Below are 12,088 nucleotides of genomic sequence, written 5' to 3'. Positions count from 1 at the left end.
GTCTTATCTCCTTTTACAGAGGAGGCAGCTGAGGCTGAGTGCTGAGGCCACGAACCTGCGGGCAACAGTCAGGAGGCCACAGAGCTGGGGTGTGAACCTCTAGCCCAGAGCCCTACTCCATACCATCCTGCTCGGCTGCCTCTTTGAATGAGTGAGTGAATGAATCAATCAATAGGCTAATCAATCGCTCAGGCGATCCAGGAGCAGACATACTCTGCACCCAGTAACAACCAAGGGAGACACGGCACCCCAGCCGCCAGGCATCTGGCGGCCATAGGCACATCACTACTGATGCCACCACCTCTGCTACCAACGATGCCACTACGGCTCTCTCTTAGTAGCACTCGCGATGTGCCAGGCCCATTTCTAAGCACTTCACACCCATTCACTCGAATCATTCCCACAACAGCTCTTTGAGGTGGGAATTATCCCCATTTCAGAAGTGGGGAAACTGAGGCACAGAGAGGACAAGTCACTTGCCCAAGGTCACACAGCTAGGAAGTGGCAGAATCTGGATTTGAACCTGGCTGTCTTGGGCCCACAGTCCCCACCCTGGCTGTTTCTGCACACATTATTCAAGAGAGCACCTTGAATGCCCCTGAGAAGAAAATGGGGTCAGTGGCTTTAAAATAAAATAATAATGATACTGATACTACTACCAGTAGCTAGAGCAGCTAACCCCCATGGAGCGCCCCCCTCTGGCAGGCACTCAGTCCTTTACAAGTGGTAACTCATTCGCTCTCCACCTGAGTTCTCGGGGTAAAGGCTATCATTCTCCCGCTTTACAGATGAGGAAACTGAGGCTCACGGGGTAAAGCCGCTGCCTGAGGTCACACAGGTGCCAAGTCATGAAGCTGGCGCTTGACTCCACTTTCACCCTGGAGCCCAAGCTGCACCATCCACCTGGCTGGAATCTCTGTTTCCCCAACCCACTCTCTCACGTTTTGGGGCCCCCAGGGGCGCAGCAGGGCCGTGCCCCAAGGAAACCTGGAAAGTGAGGTGGGGGCCAGCAGGCTGTGAGAGGAGATACCTGTAACCCAACAGCCTGGGCGAAGAGGGCTGGTGTGTGGGCACCAGCTGGGCTGGGCTGGGCTGAGCAGGGAATGGGGGGAGGGGAGAGGCAGGGAGGACAGGTCAGAGGGAGAAGGGGAGGGAGCAGGAAGATCCCTGTGTCCCTGGGGTGATGCTCAGGGCCACACTCCCACGCCCAGTGAATCCTGAGTTGGTGTGTAGAGGCCGACATCCCGCCCCCATCCAACCACCACCACCGCCAGCGCCACCATCACAGAGCTGGGTCCTCTCTGCGCTTCGGGATCTTAGCAAGTGTTACGGACAGGTGCTCCTTGGCCTCAGCCCTCACTGAGTCTTCCACCCTGCCAAAACCAGAGTCCTGAAAAATCTAGAAAAAAGCAGAGCTCCCTGTGTTTCAGGGGACCCCGCCTGAAGCTCAAGGAGCACCGGGAACCAACCGCACAGCAGGCGGGGAAGGGGCAGGAGGCACAGCCTAACCGGACACGACGGGGAACGGGCACAGGCAGGGGCCTGACTGAAGGAAACCGGAGGGTCAGCCTCAGCCCTGACCACAGGGCCATGGCACAGCGTCCCCCTCTGGCCTGGAATGCTTGGCGTGGGGGTGGGGAACTGGGGAGGGATGTCCTTAAATTCTGCACAGCGCTCAAGGAGCGTTCAAAGAGGGGGATTCTGTCCCCGGTCTGCCTGCCATGCTGTGTGACCTCAGCAGCCTGCTCGCCCTCTCTGGACCAAGGCGGGCTCCACGGTGGAGCAACTCAGCCTCCCAGGACAGGGTGCACATACTTTAAACCCAGCACAGGCAGCCCAGTCAGGGGGAACGGGGAGGATGGAGAGCTGTGCGTCCCCCTCCTGTACCTTCATATCTACAAGGAAATATGCAGCCCGCCGATTAAAAGCATGCATCCTCAGGTCATGTAATTGTGGGTTCAAATCCCAAGTCAGCTGTTTATGAGCCGCCTGGCTGAGCCTCAGTTTCCCCAGATCTGAAATGGTGACAATGCTTGGCATGTCACAAGTGTGCCCAAAAGGGGGAAGGGAGGGGAATGGAGGGAGAGAGAGAAAGAGAGAAAAAGAGAGAGAGAAGGAAGGCGGGAAGGAAGAGGGGAGGGAGGGAGGAAGGAAAGAAGGAAGGGAGGGAGGGAGGGAGGGGAAAAGGAAAAGAAAAGGAAAGGAAAAGGAAAGGAAAGGAAAGGAGAAGGGAAGGCAAGGGAAGGGAAAGGGAAAGGAAAAGGAAAGGAGAAGGAGAAGGGAAGGGAAGAGAAAGGGAAAGGAAAAGGAAAGGAGACGGAGAAGGGAAGGGAAGGGAAAGGGAAAGGAAAGGAAAGGAAAAGGAATGGAGAAGGGGAAGGGAAAGGGAAAGGAACATGAAAGGGAAAGGGAAAGGAAAAGGACAGAGAAGGAAAGGAGAAGGAAAAGGAGAAGGAGAAGGAAAAGGGAAAGGGAAAGGAAAGGAAAGGGGAAGGGAAGAGAAGGGAAAGGGAAAGGAAAAGGAAAAGGAAAGGAAAGGAAAAGAAAAGAAAACAAGCCACCCCCAAATGGCCCTCGCCTCCCAGTAACAGCTGCGGAGGAAGCGGCCTCTCCGTGGAGACCATTTACAGGCTCAGTGAGGCGGGCCTGCCCCTTCCGTGCTCCTGGAGGAGGGAAGGTCCGTGCCTCTTCTCAACCCCCTGGAGGCCAGGGCTGGGCTGGCTGCCCCCTGACCTGTCCGTTCCTCCCCCAGGGCGGCCCTAAGACTGTGAGTTCAAATGGAGTGCGGGAGATGCTGACTTAGGGTTCCTCTGCCTCTGGGTCTTCATTCCAATGCGCTGACAGCCCTGAGTCCCTGGGGAGTCAGTGCCTGACCCACCGAGCTCCTTCCTCCCTGCCCTGAGCCCTCAGAGGCACTACGGGCCCTCAGAGGTGTCTGACCCAGGAGTGCTGGGGGGTGGAGGTGGGGAGGCAGAGGTGGGCCTGCGCATCGCGGTACCCAGGAGGGATGTTTACGGCAGGGATCCACCCCTGCAGCATTTCCGGGGGACCACGGAGCGGGAACCTCGAGGGGCTGAGTCCTGGGCAAGAGAGCTGGCGTCAGACCCCTCCCCAGCCAGGGCTCCCGGGCTGCAGGTCTGGCCCACAGGTCTGGCTGGGACGCACAGGGCAGTGGCGGGGTGGGAGTGGGGAGACTCACCATCTTCAGCTTGTGCTGCTGCAGGATCTCATCCAGGTTCTGCCTCTTCTTGTAGTTGAAGTAGAAGTTCTTACACTGGGACACCGTCTTGGAGCCCACCATCCGGGCGATGGCCGACCAGTTCCGGCCGTGTTCCAGGAGACCTGTGCGGGGGAGGGCGGCAGGTGAGGGGCAGCACGGGGCTGGACAGGCAGCGGGGGCCCGTACCCACAGCCTGGAGGGCAGACAGAGCCCCGGGCGAAAGCAGCCCTGATCCCGGGGCTCAGGTTCACTGCACGGGTCCAAGGTTTCCGGAAAGAGGTGGCTGGGGTGGGGGACACCAGAAGGGTGTGGGAGGCCTGGGCTCTAGGAACTGGAGGGGCAGGTGGGTGCAGCCCTGGGTGTACCCCTGCTGAGGCCACTGTCAAGGGTTCCGGGGGGCTGAGGGCTGAGGTCTGGGGCGCAGACCCCGCCCGGGGCCCCACCTCTCCTCCTCCCCTGGCTGTCTTGACCCGGCACTGACACTCGCTCGCAGCTGCAGACGAGGCCTCGGGAGACGGGCTGTTTTCCGGCCACACCAGGCCAGAGAAAGGAAGGAACGTGTGAGCAGGGGTGGGAGGGTGGAGTCCGGGTTGGGGTGAGCTGGCCCAGGATCCTCCGCGCCCAGGTTAACTGGGGCACACCCAGAGCCCAGAGCTCCCCGTGGACGCCTAAAGGCCCACCCTGGACTCAGGGCCCACCAAGCGTGGTTTAGGGTCTGGGAATGGACTTGCCCCCCCAAATCACAACCCCCCCATCTCCATGAGCTTCTCACACAGCCTCACAGACTCCCGATGTGGGGAGAAACGCCCAGGAATTGGTAGACCCCATCCCAAATTCACCTAGGGCAGAGAAAGTTCCCTCCATCCCCACAAACTCAGGCCAGAGCTGCACCTCCAAGCCCTATTCCGTTCTCAATGCCAGACACCAGGCTCTGCAGAAACGTCGTCCCCCAGCCCCCCTGGAAGCCGGCCCCGAGTCTCAGCCCATCTGCCCGCAGTGCTCCCAGCACACGCCTCGCACCGGCCGGCGCCTCTGTGTTTTTATGCCTTGCATCTCCAGGCAGCGCGCCTTGTGTGGCCAGGTCAGCCCGAGCAGGTAGGGCCTGCCCCCTTCCTGACGGCTGCAGGAGGGGCGGATGGGAGGCTCCGGCCTCCGGGACTGCGGGGCAGGACTGGGCCCCCAGAGGGCAGCAGGCATGAAGCCTGAGTCACGGTGCTGGGAACACAGCGGCCTCTGAGCCCCAGAGCTAGATTCATAAGGACTAGCGAAAGATTTCCCATAAAGAAGTTTGAGGCCGTTTTCCTTGAATCAAATCAAGCTGCAAGCAGGGAGGGCTACGACTGATATTTTTCAGGGGTGCGGGAGCGTAAGGGGCGGACAGTCTGTGTGTCGGTATTTTCTTTCTTTCATTCATTCATTCATCCATCCATCCATCCATCCATTCATTCAAACATGTGCCGGCGGCTTGCTACATACAAGGCTCGTGCAGAAATAAAACAGCAGCAAAAACAACATCAACAAACCACCAGGTCACACGGCCGAGCAACCTGGAGTTTGCAAAGCCCTGCAAAGACTTGGTTCCCTCTTCTCCTTGCTGTTGAGGCCACGGCTGTTTTCCCATCCCCAGGATGGGGGAAACCGAGGCTCCAGGGATCAGAGGAACTCACACGCTTATGGGGTGGGCCAAGGGGCCGAGTGGACGTGGGACCCAGGTTGTCTGCTCTCCCGCCTCTGGGCCCGGGGGGTGGGGTGCTAGACTGACAGGCCACCTGCTCTCCTGCGGAGGCCACGGGGCCACGTGGCCCCAGGGCAGCTCCTCAGGGTTCCTCAAGGACAGGCACGGAGGGGAGGGCTGGGGCGTGGGATCAAGTGTAACCCAGCCCCCTGACCTTTCCCTCTGCCTGCGCCCGCAGCAGCTGCCACTTCCACAGGACCTGGCGGAGGACGACGGGGACGCGTTTATTTATATTTCCCCAGCCGGGGCCAAGAGAGCCCAGGCAAACACGTTGGGCCGGAACCCCGGGAGGGAGAGGGCGGGTCTCCCATCTGGGCCTGCTGAGGGGTAGGTATGTGGGGCGGGGGGGCAACGAGGGCCGGGGGTGGGGGGGACGAACCTCAGAGAGGTTGACATTTACAGACTCAACACATACATAAGGAGGGCGCTTGGAGCTGGCTGGGGGGTTGGGGTCCTGCTTAACTCCACTGGTGGCAGAAGCAGGAGTTGGGTGGAGGGGTCACCCGGCCCTTCCCGAAAGCTGCTCTCGGAGGAGCGCTGGGCTGCGCTGTCCAGAAGCCCTGCCCAGAACATGCTGTGTGGTCCCCGCCATCCCCTCTGCTCTCTGGGCCTCAGTTTCTTTAACTGCTGCGTGAAGGGCTGGGGTGAATGTCCTAGCGTTGCTGGCTAGGGTCCCTGGGGTGGGAGTGGACGGGCATGAGCTTTCTTCGGGTTCTGGTTCTGGTCCTGGGAACCCCAGACTGAGGGTGCCAGGCACAGGGAGATGCACTTCAGACCCCGCCATGCCTCGGAGACCACATGGACCAGACCCAGCTGAAAGCCCCCTCCCGCCCCTCCGCCGACACCCCTCTACCTGGAGAGAGCACCTCTGAGCATGCGCCAACCAAGACCCCCAAGATCTTCCCCAAGCACAGACCTCCTTCCAGGAGAGCCCCAGCCGGACGGCCAGAGAGGCAGGGGAAGGGGCACCAGGAGAAAGTTGGGGGGGGGATCCCACTGGTATAGAACTCCCGAGTCCGCCGCCCTGGGGTCCCTGTCACCCCTGGGGTCCCTGTCACCGTGGCCCAAAGTCTCCCCCATCCCAGTCCCCTCCCCGGAGCCACTCACTCACATCCTCTCATCTGCGTCTCCCCCTCCGCCAAGTTTTCCGGAAACATACGGCTTGGAGGATGCTCCAGGGATCGGAGCGGGGAGCAGCGGGCTGGGAGGCGGGAGGCTGGGCGGCCCTGGTGCCGGCTCCGCACGGCTGCTGGCTGGCGTCTGCTGGCGGCTCGGCTCGGCCTCACATCCTTCTCGTCCAACGGCGCGAGGGAGGGAGGGAGGAGGGAGGAGGGAGGGGCCGGGCGGTGGGAGGGCGGCAGGCGGAGGCTGGCTCCGCGGAGGAGGGCGGGGAAGCAGCTCCGTGCTGCGCGCCCGTGGTGGCCCAGGGCTCCTCCGGCGCTGCCGCCCCTGAGCCGTCCCCCCCCCCCGCCGCAGCTGCGGGTGTGCGAGGTGCCCTTCGCCGATGCGGGCGGGCGGTGGGAAGGTGTCGGCTGTGCCAGGCGTCACCAGGGAGCACAGTGTCAGCGACTCCTCTGGGCACCAATGTGCCCAGCGCGGGCGCTCAGCCCCCGGACCCCCGACGCCCCCGCGGGGCAGAATCCAAAGACCCCAGAGCCTCTCGGGCAGCAGCGCCCCGGCAGCCGCGCTACGCGCCAGGGCTCGTCCGATCTTCCTGCTGCCTGACCCAGCGAGACGCGTCAGGGCTGAATGTGACCTCCAGACGGAGGCTCGCGGGAGCGGGCGGGGGAGCGTGGCAGAAGCCCAGGTTCGGAAGGGGCGGGCCAACTTGGCACTGGCTTCCCCCTCCCTCTCTCCCCATCCGTGGCGGTAGCGGCGTCAGCAGCGGTAAGAACAGATGAGGGTTCAGAAAAACAGAGCTTCTCCACCCCGGCAGCCGGGAGCAAACAGCTTCTTCCGCCGTCATTCCCCTGCGCTGGTTCCACCTGTGGTCTGCCCCTCCCAGCCCTGACACTGCCATGGTGGTCAGGCCCTCCGTGGGGGACTCTGGAGGTCTGGGTGGGCTGGAAGGGGGCAGTGGGTGGGCAGGGCTAGCCTCGCATTCTAGGAGGAAGCTTAGAATTTGAGGGGACTCTTCCAAGTGCAAATGAGACCTCCAACCCCTGAGGATGGGGGGAAGGGTTTGGAGCCGGCAGAGGGCTCTCTGCTCCCCGAGGGTCTTGGGACTACTACAGCGGCCTCTTTCTTCCCTCTCTGAGATACCCGTGACGACTGGGTCAGCCCGCGCCCCATACAAACACCTGCTATGGACGCCCCAGGCAGCTCCCAGGAGGTTGAAAGTTAACTGAGTTGAACTTTGGAGCGAGATCCAGGTCACGACCGATTTCTCCAACTCCGGGGTCACTGACCTGCTTGTCCCTTCAGCCCTCAGCCTTTCCATCCTACCCAAGAAAACCCAAGGAACAACAGGCCACAGGTCTCTGAAGCACCTCGATACCCCTGCTTTGCCCCCAGCCCTCGCCCTGGGCCCTGGGGCACACCCTCCAGGGCAGGCAACAGATCCCAACCACATCAGGGATCCGGGACGTCCTGCCTGAGTCCCATGATCCGTTCTCTGCAAGGGAGGCCCAAGACGGCTTTTAAGGATGCCAATCCAATCGTGTCACTCCTCTGCTTCAAATCTTCCAATGATGACCCAAAGCTCTTGGAATAAAATCCAAAGGCCTCAGCGTGGTGCATGAGGCCCTGCAGAGCCAGTCCTGCCCCGCTGTCCAGCCTGCTTCCTACCTCTCCCCTCGCTCCAGCCACTGGGACCTTTTCTGCCCAGCCCTTGGATGTGCCCCAGGACATTTGCACTCACTGTCCCTGCTGCCTGCATGGCTTTTTCACAGATCTCCTTCTGTCTTCCTTCAGTTCTCAGCTTCAAGTGATATCTCCTCAGGAGAAGCCTTCCCTGACCACGCTCTCCACAGTCGTCCTCCCAGCCACCCTGCCATCACGGGGTGTTGTTATCTCCAGAGCACTTCTCACCCCCTGAAATTAGCTCCTTGGCTCCACTGCTCATGGACAGCCGTGTCTCTGCACCCACAACCACTAGGCGTGCAGGAGGCATCTGGCAAATGAACAAAGTTCCAGACACCCTGGGTATCTGGGTTTGGAAGCCCTCTGGGCATCCCCCCAGGTATCTCTGCTGCCTCTCTGGGGCTCCCAATTAGGAGCTCCAAAGAGAGGAGGGAGCTGAGCAGTTTATCCCTGCGGGGGGTCCTGGACCCTCCCCAGAAGAGACGTGAGGGAGTGCCCGCCTCTCACACCAGGAGCACGTCCACACACACTCTGTGCCGGTGCCCCAGACGGCAGATTCTGCCAACATCCCCTGTGGTCTGGATTCCCTGACCTCACTTCTAATTTCTAAGGAAGGAGTTTCGTTCTGAAGTGTCAAGAGGCGGGAACTAGGAAGTGAAATTGACCAAGACAGGAAGTCAAGCCAGGAGGTCTGAGTCACAGACTTGGAGCGCAGAATGAGGTGAAGGGGCAGGGGGTGGCCGCAGAGGTGGCAGTGAGAGGGGTCTCTCTGCGTGGTGGCCTGTGGAGGCTTGGCCAGGCCACTCTGGCTGTCCTGGCGACCCTCGGTGGGGAGCTTCCCATACACTGTCTGGGGGCCTGGGACGAACTCTTCTCACGGGAGCAGTGACTCACCCCCCTCAGCTCACGTACACTGGCCCCCAGAAAGGCCTCCCTGTTATGTCCCTCTGCATGCTGCTACCCGCTCAGGGTCCCTGCTGTAGGCAGCTCTCACCTCTGGGGTCTTCGAACCTGCACCAATAGCCAACCTCCACCCCGCCACGGGCGAGTTCTGATAACCTGGGGGGAGGAGGAGTCTTTCTAGCACCTGCAGTCACTATGCTGACATCCATCTGCATCCTGGGAATGTCACAGCTGCTCCCTCTGGAAACCAGCGTCCGCCCCCGCCCCCCCAGGAAACACTCGCTCCCCATTACCCCAGCCAGCCCTGTGCAGTCCTGAAGTTTTCTGTTCCCCTCATGAAGAAGCACAGGCCGCCTACAAGAGGGACATATCCACACCCCTCCCGCCAAATGCCACTTACCAAGAGAAACTCCAGTTTGCAAAACAAGATTTTCTGCCTAAAACACTATCAAAGGAGGGGGGAAAAATCCAGCAGACTTAGTCCTGAGTCATGCCACTTCCTTATTTTGGGAACTCCAAGCCCTGGGTGGGTCTGACTTGGACCCAGCCCTTGGTTGGCGACCTTGCCGGGAGCCTACTGTGTGTCTGAACCTCTGACACTCCCGCCAGACAACTTCACACCTGAACTTGGACTTACCTTCCAAGTAAGTCCAAGTTAACTTTTCTTTCCGTCTACTCTTTTCAAAATAAGCCTCGGTGCCTACATTAGCCTCAGCTTCAGCTATTACATCTGCAAATCACAGTGACGATGTGATCTCCCAATACATGATCAAAGCCAATGATCTCCCAATACATGATCACCTATTAAGATGAAAAAAAAAAAAATCACCTGTGTGCGACCTGATACCCTACCACTTTGGGAAAAATGCCATGTTATGTGTTCAATGTCAAGTTTTCCCATAGAGCACAGCCAAGTGGTTTGCTCCCAGGGCCAAGCGGCTCTACGTTATTTGCTGGGCAAGCTCCAGCTCACTGCCCCTTGGGCCTCAGTTTTCCCATCTGCAAAGTAGAAGGCATGTGTGCATGTGTGTGCATATGTGTGTGTGCACGCACACGTGTGTTTGCAAATGTGGAGAACTCGCCTTGAGGGTCCCTTGGGAGGATTAAGTAATATCATTCGTGCGAAATGCTGGAACCGGCCAGCAGCCACGACGTGGTAACAGACACCACCGCTGCTGTGTAACCTGCCAGGGGTCTCTTTCCCTGAGGAAGCACCAGCTTGAAGGCCCATGTGCGGATTTTGCTCCTGGGAGCGCAGGCGGGCTGGGAGATGCTTGACTTTACCTTCCAGGGTGCTGACAAGGAACAAGAGAGTGGCCTGGAGCTTGCCCTGGTGTCTGGCTGCCCCCCGAGTTCATGCAGAAACCCCGACTCTCTCCTCCTCCTGAACCATCACAGTGGCCTGTTTCCCACACGTCAGAAGCATCCAGGTCAGGGGAGAGCGCACCCAAGACAAAGCTCAGCAGTCTCTCTCCAGCCGGAGGTGGCGACAGCTCCCCACTGATGCCAGCCCTGGGATGCTGCAGGGTCCCTTCTAACAACCTTTAAGGCCACCCCGCTCCTGTACATCAACTGTCCTCAGTCCCCACTCCAGGCGCTGGCCCCGTCTCCTGCTGGGCCCTCCCTGATGCCCATACTCAGAAGTGACACAGCACCCCGAACCCTGGTGCCTCAGCCGCCAGCCCTGTGCGCTAACCACAGCGCCACGCTGCCCGTCGTGAGCGCCGGTGGGCAGGTGCACGGCTGTCCAAGCACAGAGGCCATTGCTCTCCCTTGGTCCCTGCAGTGAGGATGGCATGAGGCTTTGATGACAGACACGTGGATGGTAGGCCCCGCATTTCCAAGTTGCAGGGCTGGGGACTCACACCTCCCCTCCCCAAGCCTCAGACTCTTCATCCGTAAAAACTAATTAAACCAGCCAGTGTGCACAACAAGCGTTTTGGAGGTGCAAAGCAATTAGTGGTTTCTCCCTCGGTCCCCATGAAAGGGGGTGAGTCCTGCAGGCAGAGACAGCCTGGAGTTACTGGGGGAGAGTTCGGGGTCCACCTGGGCTCCATCTGGCCCGATAGGCGTTGCTTGGGGCCACCAGGGCCTGGTCCCTGCAGCACCCTACTCTGGGGCCGCACACCTCGCCCTCTCCCTCCTCACCAGGCAGGCCACTCGAGGCCAGGGAGGGGCCGGCGGCCAGGAGCTGGGCCAGTGCCTATTTCTGGTCTGGAATGGTGTGCCCGGGGGCTTCCCTGCCCCCTCCACAGCTGGCGCCCTGTCCGCCAGAGAAGGGGGTTGGGGACCAGGAGGAGCTGCCAGCAGAGCCCTGGGCCTCCCACACAGCTGGGTCGAGACTGCAAGCCAGGCGAGGCTGACCTTTCCCAGGGGAACTAGAGCCTCACATCCCAGCCTAGTGCCTGCCCAGCATGGCGCTGGGCCCGAGGGCAGGCGGCCAGCTCCCTGAGGCTGCCCTGCACATGCTCAGTCCTCACTTGGTATGAGCCCCAGGACAGGCAGCCCTGACTCCAAGCACAAAGGAAGGAGCAGGTGCCCCCACCTGCCAACCTGGAACCCTGCAGCTATCCTGTCTCCTGTCCCACTCCATCCCATGCAACGGTCTTCCCCACGCTCTCAGAGTAACAGCCAAACTCTATCTCACAGCTGGTAAGGCCGGGGGGTGAGGGGTGGCCCTCCCGACGGCCTCTCCATTCCTTGCCTCTCTTCTGCTCGTTCTCTGGGTTTTAATAGCTTCTTACTTGACCACGCTGCCCTTGCCACAGGGCCTTTGCACATGCTATTCCTTTGCTGGGAGGCCCTTCCCTCTCTCGTTATCTGATTAATAGTAGCCAGGCCCATGGACTCACTCATCCAAACCTCACACCAGCCCCATTCCCATTCTGTAACTAGAGTGCGTGAGTTCAAATCCCAGCTCCACCAATCAACAGCTGTGTGACCTTGGGCAGCTCACTTAACCTCTCTCGGTCTCAATTTCATCATCTGGATAAAGAAACTAGTCATAGCATCTGCCTCATAAGGCTAGTGGGGATGAAGTGACTTGATATATATAACGCCTTTAGCCGTACCTGGTACCCAGGCGTGCCGACGAGTACTTGATAGTGTGACTTAATGTTATTTCGTGCTTTGGGTGTCAGCCCAAGGGCCCTTCCCCAGCGCTGTGAAACCACCTCCAAATGTCATTCTACACTTGCTCAGCAGGCCACTCACCTCCAACCCCCTTCCCTGCGGCCCCGAGAAGTGCAGGCACTGCTCAGCGTCACACACTCACAAGGGACACAGCCGGCACTCAAACCCAGGAAGAAAGGCTCCAGAGTCTGTGTGCTGAACTGCAGGCCTGCCGCTTCTGAGCACGTACTGTATACCAAGGACTGCACGAATACGGCTCATGCCACTCTTATAATGCCCCTCGGTGATGGCATCCC

At 60.0% G+C, this 12,088-nt stretch overlaps 1 protein-coding gene across 24 annotated transcripts in view; it reads right to left on the bottom strand.

Annotated features, from left to right (window-relative positions):
- NCOR2 (nuclear receptor corepressor 2) overlaps window positions 1–12,088 on the bottom strand; it is a 224,427-nt gene that overhangs the window by 53,582 nt on the left and 158,757 nt on the right. For all 24 annotated transcript variants that reach the window (XM_059894628.1, XM_059894633.1, XM_059894632.1 and 21 more), the window contains one exon: window positions 3,200–3,342. In XM_059894628.1, coding sequence (XP_059750611.1) covers window positions 3,200–3,342 — 143 coding nt within the window. The remainder of the gene's footprint in view (window positions 1–3,199; window positions 3,343–12,088) is intronic.

Source organism: Balaenoptera ricei, chromosome 14, assembly GCF_028023285.1.
Source record: "Balaenoptera ricei isolate mBalRic1 chromosome 14, mBalRic1.hap2, whole genome shotgun sequence".
In the NCBI taxonomy this organism is placed as follows: domain Eukaryota; kingdom Metazoa; phylum Chordata; class Mammalia; order Artiodactyla; family Balaenopteridae; genus Balaenoptera; species Balaenoptera ricei.
This window is presented reverse-complemented; position numbering and strand designations above follow the sequence as displayed.